General features: G+C 34.3%; 4 protein-coding genes across 4 annotated transcripts; 3 read left to right on the forward strand and 1 right to left on the reverse strand.

The window, feature by feature from the left end:
- Positions 1-3,939: 3,939 nt before the first annotated feature.
- GRX4 (glutaredoxin 4) lies at positions 3,940-6,890 on the forward strand. Its single transcript, XM_007023864.3, has 7 exons — positions 3,940-4,098; positions 4,199-4,300; positions 4,761-4,895; positions 5,011-5,110; positions 5,415-5,481; positions 6,519-6,597; positions 6,678-6,890. The coding sequence occupies exons 2-7, from the start codon at positions 4,229-4,231 to the stop codon at positions 6,732-6,734; spliced, it is 510 nt and encodes a 169-aa protein (XP_007023926.3). The 5' UTR covers positions 3,940-4,098; positions 4,199-4,228; the 3' UTR covers positions 6,735-6,890.
- Positions 6,891-7,298: 408 nt separating this feature from the next.
- Positions 7,299-12,031, reverse strand: PWP2 (periodic tryptophan protein 2). The gene is made up of 7 exons (XM_007023866.3): positions 10,762-12,031; positions 10,302-10,553; positions 10,119-10,211; positions 9,464-9,835; positions 8,354-8,698; positions 8,001-8,228; positions 7,299-7,918 (listed from the first exon to the last, which is right to left on the reverse strand). Exons 1-7 carry the CDS (start codon positions 11,962-11,964, stop codon positions 7,748-7,750), a joined length of 2,664 nt encoding a protein of 887 aa, XP_007023928.3. The 5' UTR covers positions 11,965-12,031; the 3' UTR covers positions 7,299-7,747.
- A 235-nt stretch (positions 12,032-12,266) lies between these two features.
- On the forward strand, positions 12,267-14,901 carry LOC148762119 (uncharacterized). Its single transcript, XM_088807643.1, has 5 exons — positions 12,267-12,352; positions 13,245-13,405; positions 13,549-13,999; positions 14,455-14,759; positions 14,874-14,901. The coding sequence occupies exons 1-5, from the start codon at positions 12,296-12,298 to the stop codon at positions 14,899-14,901; spliced, it is 1,002 nt and encodes a 333-aa protein (XP_088663769.1). The 5' UTR covers positions 12,267-12,295.
- On the forward strand, positions 14,890-17,482 carry LOC18595773 (protein tesmin/TSO1-like CXC 2). Its single transcript, XM_007023872.3, has 5 exons — positions 14,890-14,970; positions 15,467-15,647; positions 15,717-15,815; positions 16,112-16,178; positions 16,617-17,482. The coding sequence occupies exons 1-5, from the start codon at positions 14,951-14,953 to the stop codon at positions 17,159-17,161; spliced, it is 912 nt and encodes a 303-aa protein (XP_007023934.3). The 5' UTR covers positions 14,890-14,950; the 3' UTR covers positions 17,162-17,482.
- Positions 17,483-17,825: the final 343 nt, after the last annotated feature.

Here is a 17,825-nt window from a genome sequence, read left to right on the forward strand (position 1 = left end):
TTTAAATTTCTATTAATTCAAATTTGATTGAGCCATCAAAACTTTAATCGAACTAATCAAAATCGAACACTTCAAAAACCATTCTAATTGAAAAAAAAAATTCCAATTACAGTAAAATTTCTATAAATTACTATCCTTGGGATCATGAAAATTTATTAATCAATTGAGATATTATTTAATTGATAAATTAGTAATTTATTAATTTTACATTAATTAATAAAAAATTAATTTATGAAGCTATTTTTTTTTAATATTGAATTTAATATATGTATTGTGTATTGTAATTATACAAATATTATCTAAATACCGAATTAAAAATTATCGTTATTCTATGTATTTGTTTAACCAAGACAAGTTCATGAATATAACTAGTCTTATTAAACAGAAGTTATGAATTTATCCATTTTCGTAACAAACTAAAATTTCATTCGATATATACTTAATTAATACATTTCATAAACATTAAGTCAAGCAAAAACATTTATAAAAGTAACATACAGTATCATAAATAATAAAACTAAACACAATGATTTCTTGAGATGTAAAAAAATCAACAATGACAAATGAAATACATAAAACATTATGTGATTATAATATAGAAAATCTAAATTGTACCCAAAAGCAATTGTGACAATGATTGTTAGAAAAGTTTAACTTGCAATTAAGCTAAGCAACAATATCAAATATGATCAAGATGCACTCAAAATAACAATCACATTGCATAATTTTTTCTTGCAATACGAGAACACTATACTAGAGTTTCTTAATGCACTAAGAAAAGTTAGAAATTAAGTCTAATGAGACATCAATTTAAAAAAAAAAACAAGAAACATTGGAATCATATGTTATAAAAATATCTTAATTGAGTCATATATATAATTTCAATTATAAAGAGATCATTAATTTATATATTAAGTGAGATCTATGTATTTTTTTAAATATATTATCTTATAAATTTAATAAATTATTAATTTACTACATTGATCTCAAATTACTATAGATCAAATATATTATTTAATCAAGATTTTACTATACTTCAGCACTTTTTCGATTCGCTCATCCCAGCCCACCACCACATGTGTTACCTTTGTATATTCGAAAGTGTGGAGCTTAAAATTTTAATGCACTCTTTATCACCGAAATTTAACTTGGTGTCGCTTTTTCTTTCCATTGAAGTTTCAAAACTTGGAATTAAACACTTGCTGTTTGTTACAGCAGCACGTGATGATATTTGGAGTTTTGAGAAAATAAATTAGCGTTAAAATAATGGAGAAATGTTATGCAGGAATTCACAATATGTACAAAGTCGATTAAATACTATAGGGGTTGCTCCTCTTTTGGGATGGGATGGGATGGTTGAAATTAAATGTGGACGGGGGGCTTATTCTATTGGTTCAAGGCAAGCTGGAATGGAAGATAATCTTGGTGCCATTAAAGCTAAATTTTCGAGAGTAGTTGGAATTGGTGATTCGAATTTGGCAAAATTATTAGCTATTCATTCAGCTTTCCTTATCTTTATTTCTTGTGTGTAATTTAATTCTACTAAATTATAGTTTAAGAGCGACTCAATTAATGCGGTATGGTGGCCTACTTGTCATGAAGAGACTCCAAACCGGACAGCTGATTATCAAGTTGGAGCAGTTTTGGACAAAGTTATATTCAAATTTAATATTGTCTAATTTTGAACACATCTTGTCGGGTTAAATTTATATCATTTTCTTTTCTTCCTTAATAAACTTCAATTTGTCTAATTTCATTCTTAAACATTTTAAATTGTATTTAGTACGATCACATTTAAGATTACGTAACAACACAATAACCTGCATTTAAGTCATTTTATCATTTTAAAATTTATTGAAATATTTTTCTCTTTTCTCTTTTCATCATCTTTTGTCCCTTTTTTTAATATTTTCATTATTTTGTAGATTTTTCATACAACCAAAACCAAAAAATTTAAATGGAAAGAAAAAAATTGAGTCATAAAAGCTGACATGATTTTTTAAATGACGTCATTGTTTAAGTGATTATATACTATTTATGATGATCATATTTGTACGGTATAAAAAAAATTATTGATCCAATCGTGACAAATTAAAATTGAGTGAGCAAAATAGAGTCAAGGTAAAATTTTGGTGACTATCATAAAATTTAGCATTTAATTGACATGGCAAGCTGTTAGACATATGCCCTTAATATTTAATTTTATTATTTATTTATTAGATGAATAAATTACTACGTCAATTATTGATTTCATTTATATTATGTTTGAATGGGTATTTTATTTATTTATAACATAGATGATATGATTATAAATAATTTGATAACAATTTATAAAAACTATATTAATAATTGATGAACTATACTAATAAATAATTGAGGTAGTGACCTTAAAGCAAACAAGTAGATGTAGTGTATGAGATACATACATTAAACATGATTTAATTAAAGAGCATTATATAAGTACGTCATTGTCGATAATTAAAAAGAGCTCTATTACAATTTATTAATTGTCATTAGATTTAAGAGGTCAATATAATTTGTTTGGTATATATATGATTTTAATGTTACAAATAGGTGATGTTGAATTTAAAAACTATACTCTGGTACGTTGGGTTATATACATGTTAAATAAATTATACTGAATGCTCAATAAAAGATTCACCATTCTCTAATAAGAAAGATACTTAAAGTAATTTTCATAAGATTATTATACTAAAAAAATCTGACTGATGTGATTTCTAAAAAAAGTTTAAGAACTATATTATTTACATTATTATATATATTAGTGTTTTTGAAGAAAAATATTTTTTAAAGTCCAACAAAAATGAAAATCATGAATTGATATTACATGAGTTGGACATGATAATAAAAATTATTTATTTATAAGGCCCATAATAAATATGATATGGTGAAAGGACTGATTAATAAATATTGCAATAAAAAAACTTATTGATAATTCCTTTCTCTATAGAAATTAGTTGTAATGTGTTGTTGATATTATTGTAATTAATGGGTAAATAAAAATTTTTTTAATTAATTTAAAAAAATTAAATGATAATATTAGATTAAATGAAATTTTGAATAAAAATATAAGTTATGAGATGACATGGACTTGGACCCATAGTTGTAGAGAGAATCGCATGCATTTTTCTTAGTTAGTTATATATATATATATATTGTTGGACTACAGATTAAGTTTAGTGATCCAAGTTAATTGAATCATTAGTACCATATAAGCAAGATTTTTTCTTAATGGACCATCAAAATTAATTAGTACCATATATGAGTGTTTCTAAAAAAAAACATTTTTCAAAGTTCGACAAGAATAAAATCATGAATTGATATTATATGGGTTAGATGTGATAATAAAAATTATTTATTTATAATGCTCATAATAAATATGGTATGGTAAAAGGATTGATTAATAAATATCGTAATGAAAGTAACTCATTGATAATTCTTTTCTCTCCAGAAGTTTGTAATGTGTCGATGGACATTATTGTAATTGATGGATAAATAAGTTTTTTTAATTAATTTAAAAAATTAAATGATAATATTAAATTAAATAATATTTTAAATAAAAATATAAATTATGACATGACGTGGACTTAGACTCATAGCTGTAGAGAGAATTGCATGTATTTTTTTTAGTTATATATATATATATATATTGTTGGACTATGGATTAAGTTTAATGATTCAAGTTAATTGAATCATTAGTATCATATAAGGAAGATTTTTTCTTAATTGATCATCAGGGTTAATTAGTAATAGTGCTTTAGAAAACAAACTATCTTGTAAAGAAAAAGAAGAACTTGAATCCCTTTGCACTTGAATTGCTTTCAAGGTACATATATTTTGATTTATCTTTTCTTGAGGTAAGTCCTAGCTTTCTTCATATTACATAACAATTATTGTTATTAAATTAAAAATAAAAATTCCAGAAACTAACGCACACTTGACTTGAGGGACCTGAGTGCAATTCGCTATTTTTGCTGAAACTATTATTCTCCGATAAACTTCCCTTTGCTTCCGCCTTCTTCTCTCTCATTCCAAAGCCCTAAGCTTTTCCCGCTTGAGTGTTTTTGTTTTGCTCACGTAAACAAATTTGATTTCCGTTGATTTTTTTTTTTTTTGGTTTCTTCTGTCTTTGGTTTTCAGTTGCAATTGACTAATATTATTTATTGAAATGGTGTAGATAATTAGAATAATCAGAAGGTAAGAGGTAATGGCTAGATTATTCTCAAACGCGGTTATCAAAGGCATCGCCGGCCTCTCCGCTGCTCGCTCGAGTACAAAAGTTAGTATCCCAGATACTAGTTTTATTTCATTATTAGTATTTTGTTTTTTCATTGCTTTCGTGATGTAGAAACCAATTATTGGGTTTCCAAGCAGATACTTGAAACGATTTCTTTTTTTTTTTTGGAAATAAAAAATAGTATTTTGGGAATAACCGCAATATAATCTTTCTGAATTCTTTGTATATTAGTGTTGGATCCTAATAGATGAACAAACAAAAAGAAAAGAGAGAAAATTTTGAGCATTTTCCAGATAATTGTCTAAACTCAACAAGTTTTTTTGCTTTGGCTGGAATTCTGTCTGATCGACGAGAAATCACAAGCTGCAATTTTATAGCAAGAGCTGAATGTGGCAGCTTAGCTTAATTTTTTGTCTGAAATTTAGTGTTAATTAATTATTGCTCATTCTGGATTTTCTCGTGTTATTTTAGAAGGTTGTAATTCAGTTTATGATGTTACCAGGCACTTGGATCCTTCTACCGTGATGGGTTGAAATACTCGACAACTGTCCCCGGTGACCCTGATACACATGAAGATTTTAGACCCACCAATAAGGTTCAGGGTTCTCCTGTTTCTTTGAAAGATGTTGTTGAGCAGGTAGGTGTGTTCTTTGAGATATTTTTTATGTTATATAGATGAAGCATATTGGAACTTTTTGTTTCTTTATCATGTGAGCTGTAGTGTTATTGACCGTGATTAACTGCTACTCTAGGATGTCAAGGAAAATCCTGTGATGATTTACATGAAAGGGGTACCTGATTTTCCTCAATGTGGATTCAGTTCACTTGCAGTAAGAGTGTTGAAACATTACAGTAAGTGTTAATTTAATCACTTGAATTGTCACGCATTCTCTGTTTAGTTTTTGATTTCAAGGATAAGTCTGCATCTGTTTATGTGTTTGTCTGCGTACGCAATCCTCTTTAAATGCCTTTTTGAGGTCTGCTCCTTTAGAAGAAAATTGTAAAAGGTGATAACTTTTGAGCTGAATGACAGAAAAGATTCAGTGTTTGCCAACTGATCCATTTGTGTTTGTTTTATCTTGGTGTAATTTTTTAAATTCTAATAGCAAATGAATTTAGCCGGTTTGTGTTCTTACCAAATTTCTGGCTGATGCAGATGTTCCTTTAAGTGCAAGAAATATTCTGGAAGATCCTGAGCTGAAAACTGCTGTTAAAGCCTTCAGGTAAATTGGCAATTGCTTGTGTTTTTCTCCGAAGGATAATTAAAGTATTAATATAAAACAAGCGAACATTGAAACTCTCCCACTTAGTCTAAGGTGCTCACATTTTTATGGTTTAGACATGATCTTCCTTTTCTTTAAACTTTTTTTTTTTCATATTAAAAATATGTAGCTGAATTCAATTGTGTGAAGGCCATCAATTTAACACTTCAAACTTTTGGTACATAACTTACTGGGTGCTGACACTCGACGGTTAATGAAGCCTCTGTTCTGGGTCTTGGTGGGCTAATCAATCTTTGTTCTGTCAATGTTAAATGTAACTGATGCAAAGTAGAGAATCTCTTTCGGCTTATAGATTTCCACTGGTCTTCACCCTAGAAATGACTAATCAAGTGTTAAACCTTTGATGCTTTGCCAGAATTTCCCTTTGTTCTTAATCCTTTTCTTTATGTAGACTTGGGAAGTTTAGTACTTATTATCTTTAACATGTCTATTTTGGCTTTTTGTTGAAATAGAAGTAAATAAATACTGGAAAAAAGAACTATTTGATCTGGTATTCAATTTTCTCAGAAATAACTGAGATGCTTTTGTTCTTATACATCATCTTAGTTTGAACATTAGCATGCTATCCACCTCTAACATGCTCAGATGGGGAAAATATTTGTTTCAACAGTATTTTATGAGAAAATAAATCCTGGTCCAACTGATGAAATATCAATTTTTTGTCATCTCTCGCATTGGACTTTCTTGTCAGATAGATAAAATAAGTGTTTCTATAACTAAAAAGTTTATAGATATGGCACTGTGTGGTTTTGTAGAATAATTTCTACACGCAAGCATTCTTATTAAGATGAGATTATGAGTAAATTGTCAAATTCCACATTTCAATTTCAATTTCAAGCATTTTGCAAGCATTCTTAGATGTAAAATTTCAATTTCAAAATTTACACCTCACAATTGATTAATTATCAGTTGTGAAGACTGGTGGTATTCAAATGGTGTGCTGCTTATTTACTTTTTATCAAATTTTTTTCTTGCAGCCACTGGCCCACATTTCCGCAGATATTTATTAACGGGGAGTTTATTGGAGGTTCAGATATAATTCTCAATATGCACCAGGTTTCTTTTTCGACATTTTGCCTCCCTTTGAGCATCCTTGGTTTACTGCATCTCTAATGCGTGTGTATGCCCTTGTGCAGAGCGGAGAACTGAAGGACAAGCTCAAGGGTATTGCAGCCAGCCCCAAGTCCGAATAAATCACTGTTGAAAGTGAAGATTGGAGTAGGTTATTAAAGCCTTTCTGTTTGCTCTTCTTGATACCAAAAGATGTTAAGATGGATAGTTTCATATTTTATTTATGTATCACGACCTTGACAATTTTTAATAATAAGCTTGTTGGTCAACATTATCTATGCTACTGCTACATTAAAAACTTTGTTTCTTGAAAATAGATTGTTTCTAAGTTGACTCCATACATCAAATTGAAGGTGAACAAGGTGTTCTACCTAGCTGCTTTGCTTGTTGATTGGAAACTAAACTTTAACCGCAAGCAAATAACTATGACACCCGGGCAGCATAGTAGATTCCACTGTATCTACACAGCCTTGAGGGAAGAAGTTGTAAGATATGAGCAAAGCACATTAATTGTTTTGAGCCAGTTACAAGAACCGTACAAGAGAATTCATAATCTTTGGTCTCAATTTAACAAGATTCAGACCCTCGGCAGAACTTGTCAATGTACAATTGTACATTACATGCAATGCAAGTGATAGCAGACTTGATTTGTTGCAAAAAAATTACAAACCACAAAAAACCCCTAATTTTGCACATGAAATTCACAGGATTAATTTTATATAAACTTGGTTTGTTTAAACATATAAACAAACAATGAATTAGTATCTCATTCTATTGATACAACTGACTGATACTTCCAATGAAGCAATAACAAAATTGTTGATAGACACCCTGTGAAACCAAGTGTCATATGATAAGCCTGCATCCGCTTAATTTGTCTGCTGCAACATGCACCTTGTGTTAAAACTGCTTTGTTTACATGGATGTCATCTTATCACTCTGGATTGCTTCTAGATGACTTGCCCAAGAGTACTTTCTAACTTCATGACTGCTGTAACAATACACGATCCAAACATAGCGTGTTCTCATTTAGCTGATTAATGCTATCAGGGCCCAGGTTACAACAGAGAAAGCTGCAACTATCTTTCCTCCAAAGATTTTCAGCAAAGTTTCAACCAATTGAAGTATGCTCGATTCATTTCTTGATGCTAACAGAGCATAAGTATCGAAGCATATATTCATTGGAAGCACATGTATCTGCCAAATCCTGGTGAATTATGGTGATTGCCTTCTGTAAAGATTTTAAAGCAGGTAGAAGATTTCTGGAATTCTGCTGAATGGAGTTACCATGAACTTGACAGAGTTCCTGCAACAAAGCAACACCAAACCATGTCAGAAAAAAACAGAAACCACCATCAGTTTTATATGGGAAAATGAAAGAAAGCTACCTGACACCAGCAAAGCACGAACTCTAAGTGTGGGCACCTTTCCAGAAGGTCCACTAATGCCTCTATTAACCTTTGCAAATATCTGCAAGGGATTGATGAAGCAACTGCTGGAACATCAACTAGACTGACAGAGAAAATACACTTTTTAATTAGTGTATCCTCGTTCAAACGCAAGCTAAGAATTAAAGCTCTGCTTGGCTGATCTTCATTAAGTGCTGCATCAATGGCCTACATGACGATGCAGACAAAAACCAAAAATCGAAAGGAAAAAGGACAAAATCACTTATTAGTAAATCAGAAGAAACATTATTGGTAAATTCTGTAAAACTAAAAGATGCAGAAAAGGAAAGTACCTCTGGCGTAACATCTATATCAAGATCTGTGGGATCAAAGATAAAGGATTCATCAATTGAATAAACAAGAACACCCTCGGTTGTTGCTGCTGAAAAACTTCGTCCTGTGGGTGCAATTTTTAGGCACTTTGTTCGGACAACAGGCCTTCCATGATTAGGCATGGATCCTGGAAGATTATATCCCATATTTCCTCGGGTTTGTTTGTCAATACCTTCTTCTGTATCACTGTTATCATCATCAATCAAATCCAATGGGCCAGCTGCTGTCATATTCTTTGAGTTCAAAAAGTCAAGAACTCCATCCAAAGAGAGGTTGTGAGTTATTTGAAACCGTCGAAGTAGAACCTGTTCCATATACATATTGGGTTTACTTACCTCCAGCATTTGGATTAAATAAAAAAAATACTGGATTCTAGATTGACAAAATAGCATTTGGTGGAAATTATCACCCAGAGGCCTGAATATTATATATCAAATGGAAACTAAGGATAAGAGAAGAAAATATATTGCAAGGACTGTACCAATGGTGGAGAAAGTATGTAATGCAAACAAGTGCCAAACATGCATCCATTAGTCTCTCTTGGTTCAGGACAACAAGAGTACAGGAAAAACATTAAAATCTCCCCATAACCAACTCATGTTTCAATTAAAAAAGAAACTGTCATGCAAATCCTTCCTTCTGAATTAGATAGAAATAGGATTCTTTTATATGACAATTAGTGGTTGAAAACAATAAGCCTCCAAAATAAGAGCAGTATCTCATGATTACTTTCTTCTTTCCAGGGTGTAGGGTATAACTTATAAGGAAACTAAGGATGGACAGGTTATACCTGTCAAAAGAAAAGTGGACAAATTTAAAGTTCACAAAAAAATTACTTGCTATCTACATGGTTTTCCAAACCATTTTCATCATTCATTATTCACACATTTGCAGAGAAATAACTAGAGCTCTATAGTATTATGCAGAAACTGACACCATAAAGATTCAAACTGCCAAAAGAATAAATAGTTTGAATGGCCCCTAAAATAATACACATATGCAAGTTAAATATGTGAACATATGTGTCAAATTAAATATATTTTTTTACACATAAATGCATTTAAACTTACCTGATCAGCAACATCATACATACAGATGAATCTGCTACTTCCTCCAGCTAAGATGTAACTCCCATCAGCAGAATAACACAAGGATGTGAAGCACTTTCCTGAACTTGAGTTAGCTGCTGATCTTCGATCGGTCATGAGACGTCCTCCAGCTATATCCCTACGACCCTCAATCGTGTACATTAACAAGCCATCAATAGGGTCCCAAAAATGAATCTGTCCATCTAATGTGCTGCAAGCCAATTGCTTTCCATCTGGACGATATGTAACTGTCAGAACATCGTGTGCATGTGGAAACGTTTCTACAGTGCCTTTTCCTTCAAATACATCCCACAACCGAACAGTTTTGTCCCATGATGATGAAGCTAATATTGCCTAAATATAAAAAGGAACACCTCATTAATTAATAGGTAAGATAAAAGCTAAAATCAGAAAAGAAAAATGCTATATACACTTCATATATTCAACAAGAGATAGATTCAATCCAAACATCAGAGATGAATGTCATAGTTTAGGCCAAATAATGGTAAATGACAAACAGCGGATAAACAATGCCATGTGAAGAAACAACTCCAGAATGTAAGATAGGATTGAAGGAGATTAATGGAAACCTAAACATACTGAATCAGCAGAAAAAAGTGAAGAAAAGTCAGCTCACATTTGTCGGAGAAAACATCAATCCGTGAACAGGACCTTCATGACCACTAAGTACATCCAATAAGCGACCCGTCTTCATTGACCAAACAAAAATCTGTAACACGTGTTGTTGTAAAAAAAAAAAATGAGAAGTGATCAATACTGACATGGGAATGTCAAAAGGGAGCAGCATTAACCAGCATACCTCAAATGAATCTAGAGTTCCTGCACAAATCACTTCACCACTTTGATCAGCTGCCAAAGAAACAAACTGCCTAGAAGAAGGGGTAGTAAATGTTCTAAAATTTCGATAGCGCAACAGATCCCATGCACGAACAGTACCATCCAGAGATGCACTTAAGAGGCAATGGTTATTAGCCATAAAATGGAGTGCAGTCACTGCATTAGTGTGCTCGGTGAAGGTTACAAAGCAAAAGCCTGAGGAAACAGTCCATACCTGTGACGAGCAAAATAAAATTTTAAGAGATGTTAAAGTGAAATACTGAAGAAGGAAAAGCAGCAGCAAGGCAAAGGTGTAAACATAAGAATGAGCGCAAGATTCTTAAAAATTGCTAACTGCAACTATAACTACGAAAATAAAAGGCCAAAGATGCATCAACCAGGCAAGATCTAGCCATTTAAACATCTCTCAAATATTTATTTACCTTCACTTTGTTATCATCAGCTCCAGTAGCCAATAGTTGTGAATCTGGCGAATAAGCCAGAGTATTCACATCAAAGTAATGTCCCTGCTGCTTCAGTATATAACTCTCGGACCGCCACTCCCACACCAATAACTGCCCCAACTCTGCACAACCAAATGTCAACCAATTCCCAAGGTCATTGAAAACAGCTGTTGTAATCTTCTCCCTCGATATCGATAATAAATGGATGCACACAAAATCCGGCATCTGATATAATCCAAAAACCCCATTAGAGAATCCCACCACAACAAGATCAAGCCCCCTGTGATAATCACAAGCAGTCAATTTTGCCGGAGCCTGCATGAAACAATGTTTTGTCAACTCCCATGGCCCTCCACTCAAATAATCCTCATCTTCACCAAAGCCACTTTCTTTACCATCAAAATCCTTCCTTTTCTTCACAATCCCTTCCCCATCCTTCTCTGGTGTTCCTGGAGAAGGTGGCTCGTCATCCTCCAGAACTTCATCTCTAAAGTCATTAATTTTAGCATCATTGCCACTATAACTCCAACTAAAAATAAAACCATCACGAGCAATTGTGTACACCTTATTAACCCTATTACTCTTCTTATCAACACCAAAGAAGCAGCCAACAACTGAATCTTTATGCCCCAGAAACGAAAACGGTTTTTTATAACTACCCTTTACTTTATCCACAAAAAACAACCGCACAGTCAAATCTTTAGTCCCAACAATCAAATATTTTGATTCATTATCCCAATCAATTGCCAATATCTTGTCATTGCAATCAGCAAAAGTTCTAACCAATTCAAACCCAAAAACTTCCCTTTTAAACCCAGGAGATTTCCAAATTTGCAACAATTTGCCTGCTGCCACGGCTACGTATTTCCCATTGGGGTTAAACTTGACGGCACTTACGGGATGCTTAAAAGTTATGCGGTGCAACACCACGCGCCGCGGGATGTTGATGAAGAGGCAACGGTTGTTGTCATCGACGGTGAGGAGGAAAACGCCGTCAGGTGAGGCAGCAATTCGGCGGATGTTGCTGGATGACTGATCAGGAAGGGTTACGGTTTGGGATTTGACGAGGTCGGTGACGGAGACGCGGTTGCCTACGGGAGAGATTAGGTTGGTGTTTTGTGTTATGACGGCGTTGCCGCCGCGGTAAGGGGCGCCTAGGAGGTTCTGGAAACGGTAATTCATTTGGTGGTGAGGTGTGTTTGGGTGGAGGAAAATTTGTAAGGGAAAGCGTGGGGAAAACTTTAGGCTCTGGAGCGTTTGAGAAAGGGTTTTGAGTAGGGTTTAAGAGGATGAGAAACTATATTGGGCTTTTTGACCCGCCCCGGCCCATCAAACTGAAAGCCCACTAGAGCCCATTTCCATTGAAATAAAAAGATAACGTTCCCGCTCGGAGGCAAATTTAAAAAGTGCAGAGGTAATCTGTATAAACCAACTGGAGCAAGTGCTGTTTTTCCATCACTTTCTCCAGAAAATCGTCTGATTGAAAAGTCAGAGGGTTTCCAATTCTTGATAAATGGAATCTCCCAAAAGTGATGGAAATGCCGTTGAGGCGTTCCCTGCTTCCGCACTAGTAATGCTCTGTTCATGCAATTCTTTTTCCAATATTGCTTTTCTTTTTTTTCTTAAAGGAAATGATAATTTTGATTCTTTTGCGTTTTTCATTTTAGGTTTTATTCTTTTTTATTAACTTTTCATCTTTGTATGAAATTATCTCTTCTTATTAATCTTTTTTGAGTGATTTATTCTTCTTTTGCTGACCTTTGACTCTGTGTTGGCTTTGATGCAAGAAACAGAGGAAATCAAAGCATACCAAAATTGACACCTTATTCTTCTTTTCCTTTTCCATTGGTTCTTCCCTTTTCATTTTTATATGAAATAATCTCTTATTATTAATCTTTTTTAACTGATTTATTCTTACTTTGCTGCCCTTTGACTCTGTGTTGGCTTTCAGTGAAGAAACAGAGGAAATCAAAGCATACCAAAATTGACATCTTTTCCTTCATTTCCTTTTCCATTGGTTCTTCTCTTTTCATTGTTGGTCTATTCTAGATAAAGTGATGATGGATTGTTTAGACTCAAAGTGATCACTGATTAGTCTCAGAGCGACTGGAACAGAGGATTTTGTTTCAAATAGAAAAAAAAAAACAATTTTTATGATTAATTTTGTTTAACTTTTATGGGTTCAATTACAAAGTAAAGATTTGGGGTTTCTTTGTTTTCTTGATCTTTATGTTATGAAAGATTCTATAAGAAACTTTTTAAGTTGTATTTGCCATTAAGGCTTTTCCTTGACAGCTTGTTCTTAACTTTTATAGTCAATTCTCATGTATTCTGCTTGTATTTCATCACTGTTCTTCTATGATTGGTTTGGGTATCTTCATCTTCCTTTTTTTTTTATTTATATTCTCCTTACATACAGACTAAAATAATGTTTTCTTTCTCCCACTGTGTTACTATGGTAGAAATCTCCCTTTTCCAAATTTCTCAATAATCTCTCTCCGATAGAGTCAGCCAACGCAGCGCGGTATATAGAAAGGCTCTCTGAGTCTAGTCTCCCAACCACTCCATCAGTGTTTGGCTCACCTCATTTAGATTTGCAGCCAGAAACCGGTTTCCTTGAAAGGTCTTGTCTTAACTTTTAAAACATTTTGGAAGGAAGATGTTGATTATGATAACAAATCGAATAATATGTACCCTTCCCCCTGGGCCCTGCCCTCTCTGAATACCTCTTGCTATCAATTGAAGATTATTTTTGCATGTTGACAGTGAGGAGATAGCTGCTTCAACTTCAAATGCTCATGGACAACTTTATTCCCCATCAAGCTCTGCACTCATACCTTGCATTCAGAAGCAATTCCAGTCTTGTAACCCTTCTGAGTGTGTTGATGATTTCCTAGCTGATCCTCTGGAGGTAGACAGTGCACAACATGCTGAAACATTTTTGCAGTCAGCTAATGTTGTACCTCTGCTACTACCAAGTTGTTTTACGGCCTCACAAGTGACCACTAAAAATGATGATTATACTAATGATTGGGTTGTAGAGGTCGGGGCACAGACATTGCCACATCTTTCCAAAAAACACTTGCTTTCAGGATCTTTGATTTTGCTTGAGGGTTCTGGTGATCAAAGCATAGATGAAAGCTTTGATAAGATCTTGAAATTTTCATCTGAAAATATCTGCAATTATGTTGAGCCTGATGAACTTCTAGAACATCAGGTAACTGATTTTCTCTTTTTTCAGTAAATTAAATGCAATGAATATCACAGTGGGAGTCATGCTAGTTAATTGAGGTTGTCATTATAGTAGGTTCTCTGCGAATGTTAGGATGGAGAATGCAGGTGACAGACGTAGTGCTGCATTGTGCATAAGTGAAGATGTGACATCAAAAGCTTTGAGACTTGCAATATATGTACAATTATAGGAAGTTCATTAGTTTTCAGGGTATAGTTTACTCTAAATTCTAATACTTTGGTGTCTGATTTATCATTTACTACCTGGCTCGGGACAGATGAATTAAAGTATTTCTGAAATATTTTTAGGGACATTAGACGCATCTCTTTTCTGGTGTAACAGGACAAAAAAGCTTTTTACTATACATTTGTCTTGAGTAGATACAGAAAATTACATTCTTTTTTGTTTTTACCTGTTACTTGTAAATTCATGCAATACAGGAAGCATCCCAGCATCAACGAGGTATACGTAGACATCTTCGATTTGAGGCTACATTGGACTGCAAAGACAATGCTGCTTTTAACTGCCATACTTCTTCTAGAGTTAGGGAAGTTGTTGACCATGTTGATAGTGATCACCAGAGCAGTGAAGCTGTCGTTGTAGACAATGAAGGTCATCTACCCGATAATATCGAACCTCCGTGGGATACTCAGCAAGTGTCATGTTTTGACCAGCAGACACTTCCATGTGGGGGTCAGAGGGTTGAGGTACTATCCCAATACGCAGAGAGCTCAAAAGGGAAGAGGCAAGTTTACAATAATCTTTTATTTAAAAATTTTGGAAATTGATTTTCATGTTCACATTCCTTTATTTTTTTTCTTATTCTGTTTATTAATAATATTTCACATTGCTTTCTTAGGTTTGGATTTTGTTGTATTCAGGAATAGGGAAACATACACATATGAGAGTGGGGACTTTAAACGCTGCAACTGCCAGATGTCCAGATGTTTGAAACTGTAAGTCCACATGGCATAGTAATAGAGAGCTTGTTAAGCTTCAAAGTGGTAGCTTGAACCTGTTGAAAGACGTATAGGCTTATCTGATAGCATTTGACTTGCCCAAGAAAAAAGGGAAAAGGTTGTTTTAAGGAAATTGAACTTTTCCAAAATATTTTGCATATATCCTTGTCAACATGAGCATGGTAAGTTACTTCCACTTACTTGACTGCCAGTCAAACATCTAACCGAGGAATTTCTGTAAACTCCCATTATGATCTTACTTCCGATGCTATAGTAAATTGCAGCGCACATCTATTCACTTCCTGCAAGACACCCGGACAGGCCCTGACTGTAAAAGTGGTTTATTGATTAAATGTTTTCTTTCTGATTGAAACCAATTTAAGAACAAATTACATTTGATATAGGACTTAATAACATCTTCATTTTTTCCATCATGATAAAAGAGCCAGGTATATTTGCAGTCTGTTTCAGCTGTGTCCTTTGTCATTGGCAGTTATTGTGAGTGCTTTGCAGCAGGACTATACTGTGTAGATTCTTGTGCATGTGAAAACTGTTATAACAGGACTGATTATGAGGATTGGGTCGAAGATAGTCGTGAACAAATTGAATTGCGTAACCCGCTTGCATTTGCTCCAACGATTGTTGAGCAAGCCAATGATTCTCCAATTCTTGCGGTAGTAGCTTCCAAAATCCTACTTTATCTTTAACGTAGTCCAATATATTTGACATGAGAAACTTTGCAGGATGATGGAAACTGGACGACCCCTTCCTCAGCCAGGCACAAAAGAGGATGCAAATGCAAAAGGTCAAAGTGCCTAAAAAAGTATTGTGAATGCTATCGGGTATGTTTTAACTTTATAGCTTGATGTGTGATGCTGCTAGTTATTCATCTGTTTTTCATTTTTTTTCCCTTTTCTTTTAATTGACAACTATATTGTTCTTTCTGGCTGCTTTTATCCTGATTTCACATCTGAGCTGATGCAGGATGGAGCTTTAAGATCTAAGTATTAAATGTCGTCATCTTTTTCCTTTTCTCTTCTTAACAAAAAGTGGAGTTTGACTTTGTTAAGATGATTCAGGGTAGTAAGTCGCTTACTTGTAATCATTCTGACTGCACAAATATTTTCCTTTAATTTAGGCTAAAGTTGGATGCTCTGGGGGATGCCGCTGTGAAGGTTGTGATAATTCTTTTGGCAAGAAGTCAGGTTACTTCTAATCTCTACCTCCTTCTTAATTTTTCTCCGTCAAAGATTGCTTTCATGCTACGAAGTAATTTTCATGAACCCTGTTGGTTGATGAGCACATAGCAGCTTAAACAGTGTCAGGATCATTGTGTATTGAGATGGAGAAAATTGTTGCTATCGAGCTCTCTCAAATTGGCTTTTGGGGAGTTTCCTCCAATCCTATCAACACAGTGAACTATGAATCTTAAGTATTTTTCCTGATTGCAATGTTGTATCAGTTTGGACTTTTGGTACATTATAAACGAATGTGCAAAAGTTCTAACTGACGGACTTATACCAGATGTTGTTCAATTTCTGTCAAGTATGTGAGGAACTTACGCCCTTAGTGTCATGCTTGCATACATGTATTATATGCCCTTTTTATATTTACTAACTTACTCCACTATGCTGTAATTGCAGAATCAATATTCCAGAGAGAGGAAGAATGGAAGAATCTGCTGAATATGGAAGAGCTTATGTCTGATCAAAAGGGTGGGACAGCAAATCAGTTCTCACCAACATGGGAAGAACTTGGCAATACGAGCCATCTCACTCCTCTGTCACATCAAGTGCCTTCTTTGATATTATCTAAGATTTGGGACTTTCCATATATCTCACAGGCTCAACCACAAGATGGAAGTGGCCTCCAGTTGTCACCTGGTCAACTGCATTGGTACTCTTCTGCCCTGGCTTCTGTTAATGCACCATGTGAAATCATGGGAGATGGTTCACCCCACATCCACAATGACAATTCCAACCCGGCAAACAAGTTGCAATCTGGCTCACCAAATCAGGAACGTGTGTTTCCTCCACAGCAGATTCAATCAGATAGGTTAGGTTCAAGCTCTACAGCAGGTCTGCAAAGTGGCCGTAAACTTAGTTCGCAGGCTGTGTCTTCTTTCCCTCCTCTTTCACCACACCGTAACTCTAAGGACCGTATGAATCAAATTGAAGATGAGCAGTGAACTGAATGCACAGATGGGTGGACTTTACAAGTACTTGGCAGATTATAGTCTTCTCAGAGATTATACTGCTTATCTCAGTGACATCCCAAGACACTGCTTAAATTAGCAGTTAAGAATAGACCTTTATATTGCAAAGGGCGCTGCTGAGTTTCAATGCTGAGAAAGGTGATAATTGTTGGCCTTTTTAGCTATTGCAAGTAGGTATTTGATGAGATAATGCATGTGATTACTAATTGTAGTCCTGCGAATAAATTTTACTCTGGCAGCTCTTTTTTAGAATGATTCTTTTACTTTTTCTTGTCCCTCTTTGAGAGACAACAATGCTGCTACATTCTATTGATTGCTTATTTTTTCTGTATATGGGCATCTATTCACTTTCTTAGCAAAATTTATCAAGGAAAGACAGTCTTTCGATTGGAAGAAGCTCATGGGAGAAGTCAATTGGGTTGTGTAGTTTACCTGGATTTCTTAAGCCCAAGTCAAGTAGTTTATAAGATTGAAGGTCTCTTCATGGAAGATGCTCTTTCTTATGGTCTGTGACCTCTTGCAACTCAGTTCCTACTGCCACATTGGTCTGAACAACATGAAGAGACCCTCAATCTTATAAACTACTTGCCTTGGGCAATACCAGAAACTGATCATATTTACTAGACAGAATGCTGAT

Source organism: Theobroma cacao, chromosome 6, assembly GCF_053813885.1.
Source record: "Theobroma cacao isolate CCN51 chromosome 6, ASM5381388v1, whole genome shotgun sequence".
In the NCBI taxonomy this organism is placed as follows: Eukaryota; Viridiplantae; Streptophyta; class Magnoliopsida; order Malvales; family Malvaceae; genus Theobroma; species Theobroma cacao.